Source organism: Leguminivora glycinivorella, chromosome 4, assembly GCF_023078275.1.
Source record: "Leguminivora glycinivorella isolate SPB_JAAS2020 chromosome 4, LegGlyc_1.1, whole genome shotgun sequence".
In the NCBI taxonomy this organism is placed as follows: Eukaryota; Metazoa; Arthropoda; class Insecta; order Lepidoptera; family Tortricidae; genus Leguminivora; species Leguminivora glycinivorella.
In genome coordinates this window covers 7,378,125-7,402,130 of record NC_062974.1, presented here as the reverse complement: position 1 = coordinate 7,402,130, position 24,006 = coordinate 7,378,125, and the positions used below count along the sequence as shown (strand labels likewise).

The 24,006-nt window shown below is 37.8% G+C and overlaps 1 protein-coding gene across 1 annotated transcript in view; it reads left to right on the top strand.

The window, feature by feature from the left end:
* The window catches only part of LOC125225172 (Down syndrome cell adhesion molecule-like protein Dscam2), a 249,772-nt gene that overhangs the window by 154,908 nt on the left and 70,858 nt on the right, over nucleotides 1-24,006 (top strand). Inside the window, exons 5-6 of the mRNA XM_048128749.1 lie at nucleotides 19,283-19,432; nucleotides 20,703-20,823. Coding sequence (XP_047984706.1) covers nucleotides 19,283-19,432; nucleotides 20,703-20,823 — 271 coding nt within the window. The remainder of the gene's footprint in view (nucleotides 1-19,282; nucleotides 19,433-20,702; nucleotides 20,824-24,006) is intronic.

The following is a 24,006-nucleotide window of genomic DNA, read 5'->3' as shown; positions in this document are numbered from 1 at the left end:
TTTTTATTAAACAAAGAATAGTCTTTTTTTAATTTTATTTGCACCACGACGGCAACAAAGCTTAACTGCTTTTACAGCTACCTACGATTCGTTTTATTATATTTTGTAAGCGTCCCTTTTCGTTGAAATCTAGAAATAATTCCTTAATTTTATAATTTAATAATTATCCGCCATTGATTTTAGACTTTTGTTTTTGGAGAGCATTTACCTATTCTTCATAAAAAAAAATAAGTCGTAACGCCAACCTATATACTTAAATAGGTATACCCACAACATTTTCGCAGATTCGCTCTTTAATCCCGCCTAATACAATTTCACCTTATAAAAAGTCATATACGTCACTGAAATCCCAAGACTTTACAGCTTTTAAAGCAGCCAGCAAAGTATATTTTCCCTCCCGTGGATGTCAATATCGGAAGCACCGCCATCTTGTCTCCCAGGAGCATCCGGCGATAACTAGCCGCCCGAGGCGACGAACGAGAACTTTGTTATGCTAAATAAAATCTGATTAGCTTATACGTGTAGACTTGTGAGGCGACGGGTGTGGGAAATAAAATGAGATCTTGCACGGTAAAGCTTAAATTTAAGGTTACGTTATGTTGAAAAAAATATTGGAACATTAATGCTTACCGTGACTACCGTGAGGTTGAGCCCATCTATGTAAGAATGTCCTACTTATTGTATTTATTTAATATAAACATAATATAAAGTATGTAACGCCGCGTCTTGCGTGAGCGACGAACCCGCGACGGCGACGCGATGCGATGCGATGCGACGAAATCAAACCTTCTATCTCTATGGACTTGTCTTAGGTGGGCGACGGAACGCGACGGCGATGCGACGCGACGAACTAGCGATGAACATGCGAATGTTAAGCGACGCGATGCGACGCGATGCGATCAAACCGCTGTATTCATATGGGAGCGTCTTGCGTAAGCGACGGCCCGCGACGGCCCGCGACGGCGATGCGACGCGATGCGATGGCGATGGGCGCGCGATCAAGCTATTTGATTTTTAGAAGCAAATTCAATACGTAGAGAGGTCGGACTAGAGAAATAACGATTGATTACTAGTCTCACATTTCATTCTTTATATTTTCTTATAATAAAAATTCAAAATATTCAAATTAACATAAGTTGACCAAAGGAGTAATGTGCCTAAAAAGTAAGGAAATTACAACTTTTGTAACTTGTATTGACAGCCTTTGATTATGTGCACGGTGATACGAGATTGTCTGCGTAAAATATTAAAATTTAAGTGTGAACTAAAAATATGAAACACTAGTGCGATGACCTTACGATATATGTACTAGCACTTGACTTTGGTGAATAGGATCACAAAATTAACTAGTTATTACAACGGGCTCGTAGCCTAGCGGTTTCGACGTCTGGACGCCGCGCCAGCGGTGTGAGTTCGAACCTCGGCTGAGGCGTGCTTTTGCAGTTTTATTTTTGTTTCTTTTATTTTTTATTAATTGATTGTTTACTTTTTTCTTTCTGTAAGAATCTTCATTCTTATTTTTATTTTATTTTTAATAACTCCGGCTTTTATACTAACAAGGAAAGGTACCCATACAAAAAAAATATAATTAGACTACTCTTTAAGGGGCGTTCATTGTAATTCCTGCGATTCCTGCATTTATTGAGATATAATCCTAAACCAGAACTTCTTGTTGCCATATTAAAAAAAAATACATATAAGACATACATTTGTGTCGATAGATATTTTTCAGTACAGATGGTGTTTTTTTTACGCACTAGTGCGAGAAGTGGTTCATTATATGCCAGGTCGAAACTTTTGAGGCTCATCTGTACTGAAAAACGTCGTACGATACACGTGCGAAAAGGAAATTCGTAACTCGTGTCGATTTAAAACACTCCCTTCGGTCGTGTTTTAATTTATCGCCACTCGTTTCGAACTTCCTTTTTACGCACTTGTATCGTAATGTACTATTTTAAAGCACATAAAATTCGAATAAAATACACTGCTGACACGGGCCCGCTCACTGCTCAGTTCAGTCTGCGCTGCGCCCAGCGCTCATAGACAGTGGACCTACGTTCGATAGTCCGGCCACAGATCAAATAATACTAGTACAGATACCTAATCCCATACTAAAAATGGGCGCCGTCCTAAGTATTCTAGACCTGTAGGCTAAATTTAATCCACACTCAAAGAGCTAGATGGCGCCAGTAGCCACGCGTGGCCAACAAAACTCTTATCAGTATCCTACGTCGAAATAGTCATCAAACTGCAACATCTTGCGACATCTGTTTTAGCTTTCACGCACTAAACCTATAACGTCACATGGACGTTTAAAGTCGAACATTACTAGATGGCGTTGCCGTGCGGCTTGTATGTGTGCTCGCCGCGTACGTATAATATACTCGCTCTGTCCGCAACACATGCAAGCGGAATTGAATGAACGAGATCCGCGGCGCCCCACCCCGCGCCCCACGCCCCGCGCCCCGCGACCACGGCGCCGGCGACCTTGAGTTGAAAGGCCCCAGCCCCCGACCAAAGGATGCATTGATTTGTTAAAATTTAAAGCACTCTAAAGCAGGCGCGTAGTTAATTAGAAATATGGAAATGAATATTATTATGTAAGAAATACATAAGTATAATAGCTAAGAATGTACATGTAGTAAACATAATGAACAAAATGTAAAGTACGTATTTGATAAAACATTTTCGAGAGTAATATTTTTATTCATAAAATTGTGCAAACACTGCAAACTTAATTTAAACTCCGAAACTATTTATTTTCTGAAACATGGTATGAAATGTTGTCATTACGTCCTTTTAAGTTAAAATATGCTTCCCGGTACCACAACATAGTGTAATTTAAAAATACAGATATAAAATTAATACTTCGCAAATAAATTACGACTATAAACACATAAAATTATTAAAACACCAAGACCAGACAATTTAAGCCTGGCGTCCACTAGGCGCGCCGATCGAGCCTTGGTAACCCTTAGGCCGTTTTTACATTATCGTTTTTACATAAAAAAACCGGCCAAGTGCGAGTCGGACTCGCCCACCGAGGGTTCCGTACAAACTTTCTTTCAAACTACCTAGTAAAAATAATCTCATATTTTCATATAACTCTAATGACTTGACTAGAAGACAAAAGTATAGGCACTAATGAGTATTATAGTGTATAGCGCCATCTCCCGGTCAATTTGATAACTAATTTGCGCGACCTGGTTTTTCAGGGATAATTCTTTATAATGTTAAACGATTTAAACAGTTTTTACTTTATTGGACAGAATATGGTTTACGTAACATCTCCTATTAATTTGAAGTACGATATACATCCGCAAGGGTGGGTAAATTGAAAGTAAAAATTTGAAAAGTTTTTTGTGAATTAAAAAAAGTATTCAAAATACAAACACGATTATATTTTTCCTGTAATATTTAGCATAAAACCAATGTTTACTAAAATTTTCATAATTTTTCGTTGGTAAACTTCGGAGATAAGGGGGGGGGGGGGGAACGGTATTTTTTTTACATTTTCCTTCAAAATTCTTTTTTTTTTCCACAACAAAAAAATTATAAAAAATAGTTTATTTACGTTCAATTTGAGCTCTTTCCAACGATACCCCACTTGACCTAGTAACTTGAAATTTACAGTTTGCCCCCCTTTCATTTTGGCCATTTTTTACAATTAAAATTAATATATTTAAAAAAAATATACTTTCTATTTGTAGAGGTTTACAATGTTCACAACTATTCCAAATTTCAAGTTGATAGCATTTGTAGTTCTCGAGATATTTAGGAATGTGACAGACGGACAGACAGACGGACAGAGTCGCACCATAAGGGTTCCTGTTGTACCTTTTTGGTACGGAACCCTAAAAATCGTATTGTTTCTTACTACAAAAGGTCCTTTCTCATTGATAGATGTCGAAAAGTGAAAAGTAAAACCTTTGTTGAAAAATTTAGGTTTTTAGAAAAAAAAAACGTTTGAACTCTTTTTAAGTGCCAGTCTGAAAAAATATATTCAAAAATATAAAATACATAGTTATTTGTTATACAAGAGTGCAAAGTTGTATTTTAACGGCGAGTGTGGAATTGAAAAACGAGCAAGCGAAAGTATTCTATAGTTGAACCACGATACACAACAACATTTTCCCTCACTATAGCGAGGAAAGTACAACGCAAAAAACGAGTTTATCACTGCTTCCAGGAGTTCCACAGGTGGTAAAACATATCGTCATCACTAGATTCACTATATGACTATATTCAAGGTCAAATGACTTTATCCACTAGTGGGTTTTTACCTGCTGGTATTGAAGGACAAAACGCGTGTTTCCGACCTAGCGAGGGGAAAAATGCAAAAATGTAGTGTGTTTTGGTTTGGTTTGGTCGGGGGGGGGGGGGGGGGGGGATTTTAAAATGCTGTTGCGCTTCGCGCGACGCAAGTCGAGGTCTAGGCCCACTCCGCCGCAAATCGGCGACCGAGCGCGCATTCGTGTGCGTTCGGAAATCCTAGCCAGTCGGCAATCGTCGCGTCTCATACTTCCATATCGATAAGGTTTGATTTCGCATGCATCGCATCGGTCGTGCATGTAGCAAATGTCGGAAGGATTTCAAAGGCAAAAATCAAAGATGGCGGCTTCAATGTATGGGATATCGGTCCTACATCCGATATCGGATCGGATAATGTGAAAACGCACTAACGGTTAATGCTTAGGCCGTTTTCACATTATCCGATCCGATATCGGGTGTCAGATCGACATCCTACATCCGATAAACGCTTCCGATAGTGTCGGATGTACAGTCAACCAATTGGAACCCTAGGCCACTCTACAACCATGTCAAAATGACAAGCAGTAAGAGGTTTCTTACAATCTGATTTATAACGTTACTATGACATAGTTCTACAGTGGCCTAGGGTTCCAATTGGTTGACTGTAGGTCCGATAAAAAGCATTGTTCCAAATCAATGAAGTATGATTTTGTATCAAAAAGTATTTAAAAAATGTTTTATATTTAATAATTATAAGCACTATATTCCAAATATTATATTGTAAAATTAAAATAACGGCATAAAAAATACTCAAGAGTGTCAGGCAAAATAAATAATTTTACATTCAATTGTATCTACTAAAAGATGATAAAACTAGTATCCACAATTCGGACCGATGCATTACAAACTTTTTTTTTTTCAATGGAAATTGTTCAACTAATTTGATTGAATTTCGATCATTGGCAGCTGTTTAATAGAAATAGACGACATTTTTGTCACGCACACTACGACAAACGTATACCTACATTATTTAACAAACAAATATTATCGGCTGACAGCTGAATATTCTACGAACACGCGAGCGGGAGCGAGGCTGCACGATTTTGGTGACGCAATCATAGACTAAAAAGTTAACCGCGCAGATGTGCCATTTTCATTGTTCCTACTAATGTGTTTCACCTCTAATAGATTTGCGAAATATATTTATTTCAATTTGGAAAATTATTAGGTAACTACTTACTACTTTATGAATTATGTTACTATAATATAAAAAAAAAGTTAATTTGTTTATTGATTGTTAACAGTTATTGAGTAAAATTGTATTTTTAGCACGCTCACTTTTTGCTGTTTTCTTTGGCCTGGTCATGAAAAAAGAGAACAATGGATACCTACGCTTTGTCCAAAAAACTGACCGCACTATATATATATTATTATATATAAGTATATATTTGTATTTTAAAGAAGAAGATAAATCTTCAAGAAAAGAGCGTACATCCATCTTAAAGGCCGGCAACGCACCTCCAACACCCCTGGTGTTTCGGGTGTCCATGGGCGGCAGTGATCGCTTACTTTGTATTTTTTAAGTTGTAAATAAATAAATAAATAATTTTGACAGGCGGAATATAATAATGTGTCACATCTGATGGTGGACTTACTACTCTACGCGTAAATTACCGCTTCGCGCACTCCGCGCATTTGTCAGCTTGTGCAGAGTTTCCGTCTGGCAACGTCGCCTATAGTACGTAGTACATATATCTCAATGAACGGAACGCACACAATCGCACCGTTTCGTTGGCAGTATACTGTAGATAGTGACAGCTCCATCTAGTGACAATATGCAATAAAATTTAGGTAGCTCGATACTGTTGCGCGCAGGTTGTTCACGTTGTTGCGTCATAGTCAGTAGCAATATATTACGTGATATTATTTCTTTGAAAATTTCTAAAATAATGCATTAAATTTGTGTTGTCATCGATGTTTGTATTTAATTTATAATGTACTTAATTTATGACGCTTCAAGTACCTTTAAATCTATTTGATAAAAAAATAATAATCGTCAATCGTGACACTTAGCGCCATTTATGATTTCTATTTGTAAATAATTTTGCACTGTTCCGGATGAGACCCCATGCCGCGGGCAAAAGCTAGTAGAACATAAAAGAAAAAAAGTAAATAAAAATGCAAAAAGATTGCGTGAGCCGAGATTCGAACTCACGACACTCATGGCGCAAACGATTCCACCTAGAAGTCAAACCCGCTAGACCATTTGCACATTGTGAAAGACGGCGAATCTTGTGATTCTAATCACCAAAATGCTAGTGCCGAAGTTTCGCGCGATGGATACGCGATGACCTTGAGCCATCGCCGTCGCATCGCGTCGCATCGCGTCGCGTCGCGTCGCGTCGCCCGTCGCTCACGCAAGACGGAGCGTAAGGCGTGCGTGAAGGCTTGGCGCTGGTTGTCACACATACACGTACTAGGAATCTGTTGGTACAAAATATTTGATTCCACAATATTTAACATGGAAAGCCCACAAAAAGGTCAATGCCAATGTGCAATTCTGTCAGTGGGAAAATTATTGTATTTTTTAAATAAAACCAAATGAAACCAAAACCAAACCAAACCAAAACCAAATTATTATATTTTTTAATACGGCTTCAGAACCTCATTCAGCTAAAAACTGAAATTGTATAATTGCATGAGAAACAACAGTCTCGTTCTAGGAAGTGTATTCTCTGGACCTTTATTGTTGTGTAACAAAGAGTGCTATTAGTAAGTGTGTACGTAGTGTGCACACATTTAGCAACTAAAACAAAGGCTTTCGATCCGATTACGGAGAAACTATATAACTGTCATATTTTCGCAGAAATAGCTACAGGCTTTCGGCCTGAAGTAAATATCTAGTCACCGCAAAGCTCTGATTTCCTAGGAATGTTAGTGCTGCACTGAATTGATAACGACGATAAAATAATTGGACGTAGTTGTGCAGAAACGTTCCAATACATCTGAAATTTTCATTGAAATTAAAGACTTTTGTTTTCCTAGGAACATAGCGTAACAATATAGCGGTCGCTTGATATGGAAACACAAGATTTACAAATACAATTTTATTGAGAAATAGAAACTAAATAAAAGGGTAAACTATTTATCAACTAATCTCTACGCATTGTCCATGTATATCTAAATCAAAACAATAAACACTCAGTAAATAAAAATGAACCTAAAAACGTACCTGTCATGTGATTCATTTCCGTTTCAATTAACCTATGGGTAAAAATAGTGTAATTTATTTTTCAGTACAGATGGTCGTTTTTTTACGCACTAGTGCGAGAAGTGGTTCATTATATGCCAGGTCAAAACTTCGGAGGCTCATCTGTACTGAAAAACGTCGTACGATACACGTGCGAAAAGGAAATTCGGAACTCGTGTCGATTTAAAACACTCCATTCGGTCGTGTTTTAATCTATCGCCACTCGTTTCGAACTTCCTTTTTTATGCACTTGTATCGTAATGTACTATTAAATCAGTCAATATAAAAAATGAGATCGTTTTTAACAATCGTTTGCAAACTTTATAATATTTATCATGCACGCATTGCTCACAGGTGGCAATAATATCCTTAAACAACAACATGATAAAAAACACTTTGTTTTTTTGCAAAGGGACAAAGTTATTGTTTACCAACCGAGAGAGCTTACAGTGAAAGCCGAGCTAGCGATAGATCCAAAATTGAAGGCTTTCGCGGCTCAAGACCGAAAACAACATTGCTTTTGAAATTATTTTTGCCTTGTTACAAGAAAGCTAGGTGATAAAATTGATAAGGCTTGTAATATCAAATAAACCAAGGTTAATATAACTGCTACATATGTTTATAGGAGCTACTCACAAATTTCGCCATAACCAAGTAAATAGCCTCCCTAATATATTCATATTTAAACTCTTTGTCAGGTCTGTACTCTCATCATCATCATCATATCAGCTCTTCAGCCCACTGCTGAGCATAGGCCTCTCTTTTAGTACGCCACTTGTTCCGGTCCTGAGCCAGTCCCATCCAACTGCGACCCACAATCCTCTGAATGTCGTGTCGTCCACCCAACGAGCCAACGGATGCCAAGCGCTTCTTACATCTGTGATCGGCCACCATTCTGTTAACATTTTAATCAATCTGCAATCACTCTGCCTAGCAACATGTCCCGCCCAACTCCATTTTAGTTTGGTAATGACGAAACCCACTCTATGTACTTATTGCCTAACACAACACAAGCACATAATAAATATTTAATAAATATTTTTTTCTACTCGTCGACTGTAATCTGTCAATTAGGACACCACAGACTAAACTATAAGTGCTAACTTTTCAGTGTTGGATACTCTATGGCAGTTCCGACTCAACTATAATAATATATGTAATCTCATTATAGTTGACTTTAAGTTAACTGTAATAATTTCAAAAATAGAACATCATACAATTTCTATACTAATTTGCGATACCTGGCAAATTTTTCTGCATCTGAAATACATTTTTTTTTATTTGTCGCGTTATCGGCCAATCAGAGACGGTTATTACAAACAATTGGTTGCTAGGTAATTCGATGTTGATACAAAGGTGAACGACGCTATTAACATTAATTTTAACTTGCATGAATTATGATATTTCCGTCCATTGATGATGAAGATGATGACTCGTAGAAAAAGTATTGTATACAATAGTGATATAACTAAGCTTTTCACTCTCGTACCGTACTAATTAGGCCACTCAGCAAGCTTCGTGGCCTTATCATGGTACTCGACTGAAAAGCTTTGTATTATATCACGATTGTATAAAATACTATTAGAAGTTACATACCTTTACCTATCCTATCTATTCTATCTTCACACTCATATGACGTATGTATTTTACATAAAGAAGTGTATATACTTATATACGTGTTAATCAACTGAAACGCTGCAAATTTTACGGCTGTTATACGACTCATTTTTAATTGCTCGGGCGAACGCCAGGGGACTCGTAAAGGTGACTTTTGTTCAATTTTGCAGAAGAAAATAAATGAATTCGTTGGAAATACTGACATTTAGAGTTTTCAATTATTAAAACTTACTCAGAATGCGAACAAAGCCAATTAAATTGTAACTGAAAACCATCATAACCAATTAAGGTATTCTCGCTGTCCCAACGTTTGGTTATTATAAACCCTATTGGAAAAATATAAAAAGGAACAATTAATACACTTAGGATGTACTTTGTGTAAAATCGCCGTCAATAGAAATTGTCAACAATGTAAACAAACTATTATATAAAATATCAATATTTTAGCACAATTTTATTATTTTAAAGGTTGACGATCATAACGTGAGATGAATTGATTAAATAACACATGGATTTAGCCAGTATCTGATGAGTTAGAATGGAAATTAAGGACATTTTGACTACAAGGTTTGTTTACATTGTTCACCAATTCTATTGACGGCGACTTTACTGCATGTTATCTTCATTTGACTTTAAGATAGCTTAGTGTATCAACTTTTCTATAAAATGTCGTTGATCACATTCCAAGAAAAGGAGCCGGACGTAACCAAATACTTAAAATGTCAAAGTAAACTAAAATGGTCAACGCGAGCCACCCTAATGAGGTCTACTGACTTCACTTCGTCGGACGATATCGGCCTGTCTGTTGGAAGTAAAAACTGACAGCGCTGAATAACTAACACGTCGTTATTTTTCGTTCAACTGGTAGTCAGTGGATTCCTTTACACAATGGTACCTTGAAATATACCGCAAAAGCCCTCAATATGCAGCCGTTAAATTGTATATTCACATACCAAATTACATAAAGGCAGAGGAAAGGGACCCTATAATTATATGCTAATAAGTTGTATCGCTCCTCGCAGAAAAAGCATTATTATTCAGTCACAGATTTTCTGAATGACAGTTTTATTTAATAATACAGTGCCTATCTCATTTCCAAAAACTATTGTTAAGTGTATTTTATACTAACATAATTTAATAATTGATGAAACTTAGCTTAAGGAAATGTTTGCTATACCCTTATATAGGGTCCATGAGAAATTGCATGTACTACCTAATTGTAACATCTTTTTTATATTTACCATGGTGCAATAAATATTGAATTATTGATTGATTGATATCTAGATAGGTTCTAATGTCACAATCTAAAGACTCTAACGATCTTCAGTATTCGTGTGACGAACACAGTCGATGCCACGGCGACACGAGGATGCGTGGCGTGGGCAGTTTTTGCCACGTAGCTTCAAGCTGTAGCTTCGGTTAAGCCGGCAGGCATTCAAAATGTCTGGGGATACGTATGCTCTGTTGTACTGGGAACGTAGCCAAATGCATAAACGCTTAACGATCATATCGATATCGTAGGTAACCTATCGCTTTTCTGGATTGGCACGACAGTGAGAGAGTGTGTTTCAATCGCCACGTAGCGCCATAGCACAAGTGCTATGGGGCTATACAGTGGGCATAGCCAAAGTTTTGGCTATGCCCACTGTTTTGTTCTACCACAGAATATATAATAGTACAAGTACAGAAGGCCCACTGCTTTCATGTTCGCAGAATGCAGCCTTTTAAATGCCTACAAAATTCTAACAAAGAAACGAGCCGCAAGTGCGTAGCGTCGGACAATAGGGTTGCCAATGGATTAAAACGAATGAATACTCAGATAAAATGTTATACTATTATATTCCAGTCTTGGGTACTTTCTAGGTATATATACAGTATATACTCGTATATATATATTTTTGTTTAAGTCCCAACATCACAAGCCTTAATTGAACTTTTCCGTGGGACTTAATCAATAGTAGATCTGTGTAAGACTGTCCTATTTTATTCATGATGTCTATTTAACTAAGCATTATTAGCCATTCACACGCGGACATCGCATATAAAACTTAAAAAAAAAACTCACGACGTAAAGTAACAATAGAAAGTACGAACGTGCGTTCCGTGAGAACGCGCGCCACCCCTGATTAGGCCGCGAACTCGCGGCCGCCAGCATGTACTTGTAGCGCGGCGATAGAATCGCGGAGTGAGCCGCCCCTGGTTCTACTGTGTTTTTAAACCGTCCCGCTTAGTGCACTGTTCAAAATCACACTCTAATGAGGTTTTCAGGTGCCGTAGCTGAATGGCATTTCTGCGACGCGAAACGAAAACGAAACGCCGCGAAAGGTAGTCTGGCTCTGTCGCGCCAATACGCAAGAGCGATAGAGATAGATATCTACGAGCGTTTCGTGAGCGTTTGTGCCATTCGGCTACGCACCTAGTACACATGGCGCTACTTTATCGCACTAGTGCGAGAAGTGGTCTTTGTATGTTTATGTCAATTATGTCGAAACTTCGGAGAGCTACTATATTATTATGTACTGAAAAACATCTTACAATACACGTGCATAGAGGAAATTAGTAACTCGTGTCGATTATCTCTTCGGTCGTGTTTTAATTCGGTCAGTCGTGTTGTATCGCTACTCGTTTCAAATTTACTCTTTTCTGCACTTGTGTCGTAATGTAGGTACTATTATCGAATCGTTACGTTACGTGACGTTTTCGAATAAAATTTACATTCAAGGTACAATATTTTAAAGATTCATGAAAACTGTCACCACGGTTTTAGGACTGTTTTGCCAATATCCAGCTGACGGGCTGGAAATATATTTTGCTATTTATAATTTTCCATTTAGTCGACTCGTGCTTGGATATAAAAAAAAACTCATAATTTTGCTGTATTCAAATAAGTTAAGGTTAACTACATAGGGAAAAAAGTGTAAGTCACAAAGTTGTGACAAAACACATTTAGTTATTATAAAGGTCACTTCTGTGGACAATACCACCAATAATCAATATAATATTTAGGTACCTACTTTCCGTGGCTAAGTACGAATATTAATATTTATCAGGTTATATTTCATGAAGAAAACGTCTCATATTTGTCAGCACTTTAAAAACAAAAATAGTAGGTACTTATGTTTATATGTATACGTACGTAAAACATATCTACTGTACAACCATTATCTCTAGTCAAATGATTCTACTTAATTCTATTGAAATCCATACTAATATTATAAATGGGAAACTGTGTGTGTCTGTTTGTTTGTCCGTCCTTCACGGCAAAACGAAGCGACGAATTGTCGTGATTTTTTAAGTGGAGATAGTTGAAGGGAAGGAGAGTGACATAGCCTACTTTTTGTCTCTTTCTAACGCGAGCGAAGCCGCGGACAAAAGCTAGTATTTTTTAAACTATTAATATTCCATTTCAAAACTTCCACAAAATAAACCCATTATGCTAAACAATGGGGCAGAATTTTCTATCTACAGTTACGAAAACAATACATTTGTTTGAGCTTTGGGCCGTCCATTTGATCTGGGGTCAAACCTAAAATAACATCGACTATTTTATGTTTTGCTTATAAAACACTCGAGAATAATGTTTTGGTAATGGAATATCAATTGACACTTTACAAAATTGTTTTTCTACTTGTCGACTGTAATCTGTCAATTAGGGCACCACAGACTAAACTATAAGTGCTAACTTTTCAGTGTTGGATACTCTATGGCAGTTCCGACTCAATTATAATAAGCTCATTATAGTTGACTTTAGTTAACTGTAATAATTTCAAAAATAGAACTTCATACAATTTCTATACTAATTTGCGATACCTGGCAAATTTTCCTGCATCTGAAACACATTTTTATCTGTCGCGTTATCGACCAATCAGAGACGGTTATTACAAACAATTGGTTGCTAGGTAAGGTAATACAACGGTGAACGACTCTATTAACATTAATTTTAACTTGCATGAATGATGATATTTCCGTCCATTGATGATGAAGATGATGACTCGTAGAAAAAGTATTGTATACAATCTTATACTATTAAACGAGCAATTCTTGTATATTTATTTATTTATTTATTTATATATACCGACGATCTCGGAAACCGCTCTAACGATTTCGCTGAAATTTGTTTTGTGGGGGTTTTCGGGGGTGAAAAATCGATCTAGCGTAGCCTTAGATCCCGGAAAACGCGAATTTTCGAGTTTTCATGAGTTTTTCTTTCGCATTTGTAAACGTAAAATATGGTCCTTAATTTCGCCGCGCGCGCATCGATTCCGCGTAGCTCAGTCGCACGAGGTCGGTCTAATGTATGCAGATAGATCGTAGGTGTCAGGGTTTCGAATCCCGGCCAGAAATTAAGTTTTTGTTTTTTGTCTTTTTTTTTGTTTTTGTATTTATAAGAGTTTTTTTTTATCTAAAGACGTGATATATTAAAATAGAACCGAATTAGTAATATAATTAAGCGTACCGTACTATTAGGCCACTCAGCAAGCTTCGTGGCCTAAACATGGTACTCGACTGAATAGCTTTGTATTAAATATATCACGATTGTATAAAATATTATTATAGGTATTTGCTGTTCGTAGTATGAATTTTAAGTGAAAAGTGAACGAGATTTTAAAGTAATAAATTGAATTTAAAATCGTTGATGAGTGACTGAAATAACGTACACACGTTATTTGCACCCACACGGTATTTCACACGCCTAAGTTATGAATTGATAAAAAATACAGGACGAAGTACCTATTGTTAGAAACATTATATTATGGCAGCTATAATATTATACTTAATTTATAAGTAAGGTACAGCAGGGCAAATCTCGACTGGGGGGCAATTGTAACTAATCCATTTTTTCCATTATTACACTATGATGTTGAGTTCCACATGTATCCACTGAACGGCTCCTACCATAATTATATATACTTCTGAACATCTCTGTAAGTAAACATAAAGTAACTGTGAAGACAGCGGAGGTGAAAGGTCTAGTGCTATAGGCTACTAGACTTTATCGAATTCACAAGAAATGATTGTTTCCTGTAGTATTTGACATAAGAAACCAATTTTTATAGATTTTGGGTATTAAAAGTGTATGGTGGCTACGTATTTTCGATTAAAAATGTGTGTAATATTTTTTTAACTTTGGCCACCGAAAACGCTGTCAGACGTGTAGTGACGTCATAGAACCTAACTTAACTTAATGTCGAGTCAATCACTGACATGATGAACTTTATGCCTCATAACTTAAATGTCAGAAAATTTTGAGTTCAATTCGATTTACGTCATGCGCAGACAATCTATAGATTAACATGGCTAATGATGTTTTTGCCTAATTAAGTTAAAGTAAACTTTATAAATGTTTTTTGTGGTTTTCAAGTCGTAATAAAATATGGTAGTATTTTTTTTCGGTTAATTGGACAGTAATAAATAATATAAAATAGACTTTAAAAAAGGGTCAAGTAGCCTATTGAGTAGTTCATGTGCTCTGCCTACCCGTTTATGGGATACAGGCGTGATTGTATGTGTATGTGTATGTGTGTGATAAGTAACGTTGTTACTCGGCGTCAATATTTCCTTGTTGAACAGGCCATGAACGACGATGTGTCACTGTTGGGCGACAATTGTCACTATTGTGTAATAAGCCACTGGTGTCATTACTCGTATCACTACTAGTCATACTAGTTATGAAAAAAAAGCTGCACTTTTGGATGAAAGCAAGCCGCTTTGCATGGTGATAGTAGACATCATAGTAAACGATTTTTTCCGAGGATATCGAAATTTCATCCCTTAGGAAGCCGAGCGTAGCGAGGTGTTTTATGAAAATGAAAAAAATTCTATCTTTTTATTGTATCGTCCGATTTTGACAAAACGTATCTCAAATGATCCTTGTAAAAAAATGTTTATAATGATGTCTATTACCTTTGCATACTTTTAACTGTAAGAAAAATATAATGTTTCTGACTTTCTAGCTAAAGAATTTATAAGCGACCATATAAACAAACTAAGCCAACTTTGACAACTTGCATCTTATAAACTACTGATTCGATTTCGATTCGGTTTTTAGTTTATAATCATGAATTTATTTGTCTTTAATTTTAAAAAATCATATATCGAAATTATACACCGTGTCTACCGTTTTTTGCGGTTATTCAGTGTGATACGAAAATTAAGGTTTTTTTAAAAAAAAAATCTTACATTTTTTTTCCATTTTTTTAATATTTTTTTTTAAGTTACATAAAGCAATAGGTACCTTTCAAATAAAACATGTTTTGTCAAAATCGGACGACGTACAAAAACATGAGATTTTTTTTTCGGTTTCCGTAACCGACCTCGCTACGCTCGTCGTTCTAAGGGATAATAATATCCTCGGAATTTTTAATTTTATTTTGATGTGTACTGTTACTATGTATTTTTCTGTGTCAGAAAAACATATTATTTCTGACTTTCTGGCAAAGGAATTTCAAAGTGGCCATATAAAGCGATCTTTCCCAACTTTGGCAACTTGTATCTTAAAAAATGCTAATCTGATTTCGATGCGGTCTTCAGTTTTCAACTAAAAATGTATCTGTCTTCGATTAAAAAAAACTCGTATATCGACATTGTACATTTTGTCTGTCATTCTTTGAAGTTATTCAGTGCGAGACGTAAATTTACTTTTTTTATGTTTTTCTTACTTTTATTTCAAATTTTTTTTCTTTGTATTTTTTTTTAAATTACACAAATCAATACCTTTCATTTGAGATACGTTTTGTCAAAATCGGACGATACAATAAAAAGATAGAATTTTTTTCATTTTCATAAAACACCTCGCTACGCTCGGCTTCCTAAGGGATGAAATTTCGATATCCTCGGAAAAAATCGTTTACTATGGTCTACTATCACCATGCAAAGCGGCTTGCTTCCATCCAAAAGTGCAGCTTTTGGCCAAAAATTCTCCATAACAAGTATGACTATACAGCTAAAGTAGAAAGTTATCGACAACGAAGACATCTTGGCGCCTGTTTCTGAGATTCTCTGTAAGTAAGCATAACTGGGTGGCTAGCCGAATGGCACAATCGCTCACGAAACGCTCACGAAACGAAGCGCTAGTAGATATCTATCTCTATCGCGCTTGCGTATTGGCGCGACAGAGCCAGCGGCGTATCGCTTTTGTTTGGCGTCGGAGAAATGCCATTCGGCTACGGGGCCTGGCAGGCAAGCACGGTCGCGTGATAAACGATATCACGTCAGACCGACCTTTCCGCACTATTTGTAAGTGCGATATGGACACACCGATGCGATAATAAAAAAAATATAGGACATTCTTACACAGATTGATTGAGTCCCACGGTAAGCTCAAGATGGCTTGTGTTGCAGGTACTCTGACAACGATATATCCATACAAATATTATAAATGGGAAAGTGTGTGTGTCTGTTTGTTTGTCCGTCTCACGGCAAAACGGAGCGCCGAATTGACGTGATTTTTTAAGTGAAGATAGTTGCAAGGGATGGAGAGTGTCTAGTGCTACTTTTTGTCTCTTTCTAACGCGAGCGAAGCCGCGGGCAAAAGCTAGTAAAAGTATACAAATACTTAGAAAATAGAAATATATACACATAGAAAACATCCATTATATACATAGAAAACATCCATGACTCAGGAACAAATATCTGTGCTCATCCCACAAATAAATACCCTTACCGGGATTCGAACCCGGGACCGCGGCGTAGCAGGCATGGTCACTATGCGCAAGGCCAGACCGGTCGTCAAATAAAGCTTATCCAACTAGTCTGCTACGTCCGCTGGTGTCATTATGATAATTGTATTGCGATGGCCGCCTTAGTGCCGCGGCTTGGCAGGCAAGGCAAATATCAGGCTGTCCCTATCGCACTATTTGTAAGTTCGATAGGGACGGCCTGATGTTTTATCATTTATTGTGCGACCACGATTGCCTGCCTGATGTAGAAATTACGAGTACATCTTCTGTGTGACAAGAGCGGTGGGAGGCCCGACGCTACAATATTGACAAATTGCTGACACTGTAATGTTATCAACAAGTATAAAAATAGTTTTATACAAGTTTTTTACTAGTTTAGTTTTAATGGAGCAACTTTCCTATTACACTATAAAATTAAGTGTAATTTCAGTAAAACTAGGACAAAAGTTATTAATTTGTGTGGTACGACACGCGTTAGCTAGTTTTCCAAAAAATAATTGACCGACATCAATGTCATAGCATTCGATATAGGTTACTAAATTACTGATAGATTATATCTATATTTGGTCTTATTGTTGTTGTAATGTAATTGTATTTCTGGTTTTAGATATTTCCAACACGTATTTTAAATAAGTGGCATGGAACATGCCATTACCAAATTATCAGTAGGTAAATAATTTTCATTAAGAGTAGCTACGTCGAAACTCAATATCAATGTGGTAAGCGTTAGAGTCCTACGCTATTAATATTAGTTATACTTTAACTAATTAAAACACCACTATGAATATGTAAATACTTACTACAATGTTGAATTTGAAATATTGGGTTGGTAAGAAAGTAATGAGCGAATCATAACCAATATTGTAATTTTTATTTAATTTATTATTTTAATCATTTATTAAAAATATAACGGCCTTCGTTATCTACTACTTGTCTCCATCGTTCTGGTAAAGAATGAATAGCATCGGCGAAGAAGTTCTTAGGTTTAGATTCAAAAAACTCAGCTATGTACTGTCGTAGATGGGCTTGATCATCGAACTTTTTTTCATTCAAGGCATTGCTTAGCGATCTGAACAATGCGTAATCCGTAGGTACCAAGTCTGGAGAGTACGGTGGATGAGGTATCACTTTCCAACCTAGCTCCAATAGCTTTAGCCGAGTCACTTTTGCAATGTGTGGGCGAGCATTGTCGTGTAAGAAAAAACTTTAGCATGCTGTGGACGATTCTGACAGATTTTTTGGTTTAAATTTTCAAGCTGATTACAGTATACTGATGCGGTAACAGTCATTCCACTTGGTAGGAGTTCCCAGTGAATAATACCATGAATATCCCACCAAACGGACAGCATAACTTTTTTCGGGTGAGGCTCTGTTTTTGGTGCCTCTATTCCTTTTTCGTTTGGAGCTAGCCACTGACGTTTGCGTGTGTGATTTATATATAAGACCCATTTTCCATCTCCAGTGATAAGATGGTCCAACCAGTTGAATGTGCGGCGAAAAGACAGAAGTTGTATGCAGATATCGGCACGGCGGTTTAGTTGATCTCTATCAAGTTCGTGCGGTATCCAAACACTGTATTTGTAGTTTTTTCCCAACTCGTGTAAATGTGTTTCTATGGTGACATGAGAGCAGCCTAACTCGGTAGCAAGAGTACGACTCGTTAGCCTCGGATCTCCTTCAATTAAGGTTTTTAATTTGGCTACATCAATCTTCACCGGTCGACCAGACTTAGGTTGATCTGATAATGAAAAGTCACCACTACGAAACTGCTGGAACCATCGTTTCGCCGTGGCCTCAGACACAACTTCAGGAGCAACACGCTGACATATATTACGCACTGCTTCGGCGGCTGAATGGCCAGACTGAAATTCATATAGTAAGCAATGCCTTACATGCACTTTTAATTCGTCCATTTTCTTCCTTATATTAGCTCGGCGACAGCTAGTGAATGACTGACGAGAAACTGTGCGACTCGCCCTTTATATACTTTCGACCATAGAAGATTCTAGAACTCTCTCAAAAATTTTATGTGGAATTCAATCGATCGCTCATTACTTTCTTACCAACCCAATATTATTTCCATTGAGTGCTGATTATTGTTTTTTCCTTACTATGTCAATGACAAACAAGCATTATGTCCCATAATACAAGTTTCTCAATAGTGGAAACTCGTTTACTGATGTACCTCAACATCATCCCCTTTGCGTTATCCCGGCATTTGCCACGGTTCATGGGAGCCTGGGGTCCACTTTGACAATTAATCCCAAGATTTGGCGTAGGCACTAGTTTTTACGAAAGCAACTGCCATCTGACCTTCCAACCCGAAGGGTAAACTAGACCTTATTGAATTAGTCCGGTTTCCTCACGATGTTTTCCTTCACCGAAAAGCGACTGGCAAATATCAAATGACATTTCCCACATAAATTTCGAAAGACCTCCGGAACGAAAGTCGCACGTACTTACTAGGCTACTTTTTGTATCTTAGCTGGCTCGACGCTGCTAGTAGACGAAGGCTGGAAGCTGGTCGTCCGCTCGGTGCGAGCTGAGGACGCGCGAGCGCAGTTCTCCTGTTCGGTGCTCGATTCGCTCACCGGCGAGAGGCGCCGGAGCGCGCCCGTCAGCATCGACATTGCGCGTGAGTATCATTCAAACATTTATTTAAACTTACACAATTTTTACACATATTTAAAATTGCAAACGGGACTTAAGAGCGCATTATTATGATTTTAACACTGACCTCCGACTTTTCAACGACGGCATTGTCCCCCTGGTAGCAGATTGGCTTAAGTTGACATCTTCTCTCTTCTTGCTGTACAAGTTTTCCGAACTACCAGCACTTGGTCCTCACTACCCACTTAAACGTTTTGTGCACTAGGAATGTCACCTTGTCGACACACTCACGGTATTCGGTTTTTCAACCTGAGATGTTGTTTTCTTTTCGAATTTAACTATTAATGACTGGGTTCCATGTGGATGAGATAATCAAACCTCCGTCTCTATTGAAACTTTTATAATTCTTAATTTCAATGGCTTCACGTATTTTTCTACTAATAGAAACCACGATCTGTAGAGAGAGTTTTTGGGTTGTGAAGCTCAATCCAATGCCGTCCTTGAAACGTCGGAGGTCATGTTAAAAACATAATAATACGCGATTAAGTCCCGTTTGCAATTTTAAATATCATTCAAATATCTCATCTGCGGTAGCGCACGCAAAGGAACATCGTGTTCTACCAACCCTTAGTCTAACGGCCCAGCCACGACATTGGTCTAAGCGCGACAGCGGTGAGCGGCAGTTATATGTGCGAATGAAAAGTCCCATCGCTGTGTCTCGCTCCAATGTATGGCTGCCGCTCACCGCTGTCGCGCTTAGCCCAATGTCGCAGCTGAGCCTTAAGGCCTAAGTGCACGCTCATATAGGGCCTGCATTGGGGCGGGACGTGCGGCGTGCATGTCAAACAATTGAAGCTCATAAAAGTGTGCCTGTGTGCCTGTGTGTGCGTGCGTGCATGGTTGCGTGCGTGCGTGCGTGCGTGCGTGCGTGCGTGCGTGCGTGCGTGCGTGCGTGCGTGCGTGCGTGCGTGTGTGTGTGTGAAGCCTGTGTGGTGACGGGTTAAGAATTTCACCACCCCCTTTCTTCCCGTGGGTGTCGTAGAAGGCGACTATGGGATATGGGTTAAATTGTGGCGTAGGCGAGAGGCTGGCAACCTGTCACTGCAATGTCACAGTTTCGTTTTCTTTCAACCCCTTATTTGCCAAGAGTGGCACTGAAGCTTTAGTAGTTTCATGTGTTCTGCTTACCCCTTTATCGGATACAGGCGTGATTGTATGTAAAAGTGTCCTGAGTCGACGTTGCAAAGAGCAGCCCTATGCTTTTAAACAAAACACTAACGCACCGCCATTTTCAGCGTCAACCGGCGCGGCAGCTCCACGCGCGGTGTACCACGGTCAGTGGGAGACGAGCGTGCGACGCGGCGGCGACGTGGTCCTGCCGTGTCTGGTGCACGCCAACCCACCAGCGACTATCACGTGAGTCCCTTTATGAATCTTGCCATGCTAGAGCTTACGCCGTGTCTTGCGTGAGCGACGGTCGCGCGATGGTCGCGCGACGGCGATGCGACGCATACGAAATCAAACCTTATCGATATGGAAGTATGAGACGCGACGGCGACGGTCGCGCGACCGTTGCCCACGCAAGACACGGCGTTACTCGTAATATTAGTGATATCACTCTAATAAATTGATTAGATACGAATAAAAATATATTTTAATTGTAACGTGTTGGCAACTTGATCCGCCAATATGTGTGCAAAATACCAGCGACTTTCTATATAATTTACAATGGAATAAACCTTTCATATGTAGCCTGTCAATATTGTGTAAAAAATAGTAGAGAAGATAATTAAGTATGTCATACGTCTGATTCGGGTCTAGACGAAGGGCAAACTAGGGCTTAATACTAGTGATTAATTTTACTGATCTTGATAAACTGTATTGGATACTTAAGATACGACAGTCACGGCGCCGCACTGTTTTTGTCGTTACTGTGGTTCACTGCAATTCGCTAGCGACTATATTCTGAGTCCTTCATAGTTCATAGCACATCAGCGACAGAACCGGAGTTGACAGCAGTCACCTTGGCCGTTTTCGGCCGTATTATTATTCGTTTTCCCTTTAAAAATGAGTAATAACTTCAAATATTAGTGATTACAGGATATTTTGATTAAAGATGTAAATAAAATAGGACTGTAACTTGGCACAGAAACGAAACAAAAATGGATTTGATTCTGAACTAGGTTCTTGAAATGAAAGTGGGTTGTGTTGTAAGTGTATCGGCAGTATTTTTAATTTTGTAATCAATTTTGATTGTAAAAATTGTTATTTTCTAACGGTAACATTGTCAACATTAACTTGATAAAATTACAAGGTTGATTATGATAATCAATATTGACGTATCTCATGTACGTGGTCAATTTTAACCCCCGACGCAAAAACGAAGGGGTGTTATAAGTTTGACGTGTCTGTCTGTCTGTCTGTCTGTCTGTCTGTCCGTCTGTCCGTCTGTCTGTCTGTCTGTCTGTCTGTCTGTCTGTTTGTCGGCATCGTAGCTCCCGAACGGATGAACCGATTTTGATTTAGTTTTTTTTGTCTGAAAGCTGAGTTAGTCGGGAGTGTTCTTAGCCATGTTTCATGAAAATCGGTCCACTATGTCACGGTCGGGGTTTTTTTCAAAATTTTAATTTTGTGGTTAGGTTATTCTTCAAGTAAATCTGTCCTTTGCCAATTATACTTAATTCTGTAATATATTCTGCCACGCCAATACCCTTGACAATATTTGCCCTAGTGAACTATTCTAATATTACTTTATGTTACGTAATGCTCGTAGAGTGAATAAGTTTTATGTAAGTACGAGGAAAATCATTTCCCCTTTTATGGTTTACATGTTTATTATGTCCAAAATACAATACCAAATACTCTTCACGGCACATTTCAAAACGGAAAACATTCCCATGAATACAGCCATGCGCCATGGAACGGACTTAATATATTCATGCTGAAAGAACTTAAATGGTAAACAAGAAGCTGTCTTATGACTAGAAAGCTTTTTTCTTAGCAATCTTGAGGTAGCAAAATTTAATAAATTAATTAGATTAATAGCGAGACTTAATTAATTCTGTGTGGTATTAGTACCGGTTAAAAAAAAATGACGCGCTGCCTCCATTATCTCACTTTCGCGGTGTATGTGAGTTAATTTTTATCCTCTTAAGGGATAATTTCTGATATAAAAAATCCTATGCTCTTAAACTAAATTGATTCAGCCGTTTACGCATCAGGGGATAACACATATACAGATACCTAAACACGCTTTCGCATTTACCTGCATGTAATATTATTTATGGTTACTTATTCTATAGACCCATTTTATCCAGATTGACAGGACTACAAAAACGACAGGGTTGAGTGGAAGAAGCGAGGGGACACCTTTGCCCAGTACACTAAACCAGGCGAGTAAAAAAAAACATTCATTTTTTTGCCTGATTGGTGTAGGTTACCCTTAGGAGGCAGGATAGGCATAGTTACTCAGTGAGCATAGTAATTTATTTTTTCTATAAACTACTGCAAGTTTTAGGTCAAACGGCACCCGAGGGCCACATTCAGTAAATCGTAATGAACTGCTCTTAATTTGCACGCCTTTGAACTCGTTGATTACATAGATATTACCTCTTAACCAACATGCCAACTTACACTTTCAGCGTTGAACATCTAAAGGATATCATTCAAATATCGTGTATTTCGATGGTCTTTGCTCGTACCTGTGTTGGTGCGAGCAAGACGCGCCTACATCAATAGCAAAATTACTTTTAGATATCGTTCTAATGTCAATATAGTAGTAGTAGTAGTAGTAATCACTTTATTGTGTACAACAGTTTATATACAATTTGTAGGAATAGAGATACAAAAGCGAGCGAGGAGGCGAATATATGTTTGAATTGGCCGGATTGTCTATTTAAATGATGATGTACTTAGTTCATCGTCCGATTGCTACAGGTTAGCCCAGTCAGCATACCACTATTACTCTTTTTCTATAAACTGTTGCAACTTTTAGGTCAAATGGCACCCGAGGGCCACATTCAGCAAATCGCAAAGAAGCGCCCTTAATGTGCGCGCCTTTGAACTCGTTACATAGCTATCAGCGCTAAACTAAGTGTGCCATTAAATATGTTACATATACTAACTAAAGCATTATTAACTAAAAACCTGTTTGTTGCGAACTAGGAATACAAGTAACTAAACTAAAATTTGCAGTCTAATCGCGGATTAGAAAAATACCTACATATAATAAAAATCTATCTGTATTGTTATCAATCATGGGATTGCGGCGTAGATTATTCAAATGTCTTAACAAGAACGAAGGAGAAAGAATATTCCCTCCAAAAATTAAGTAAATATAAACGTTAACATGACTATATTAGAATTAATTGCTAATTTTACTTAAGCATATAAAGGTCACGGACTGATCAAGAGTTATTTGCACGTCTCCTACATCAATTTAAATTATTTGTCGTCTCGCCGGCTAAATTTAGTAAATTTCATTTAGTTGAAAAAGAAAAGGAAGGAAGGTAATTTGTAACTAAGAACATATAATTTCTAATTAATATAATGACCTCGCACTCGCAAGATCTAATTAAACACAATATCTGAAATGACAAT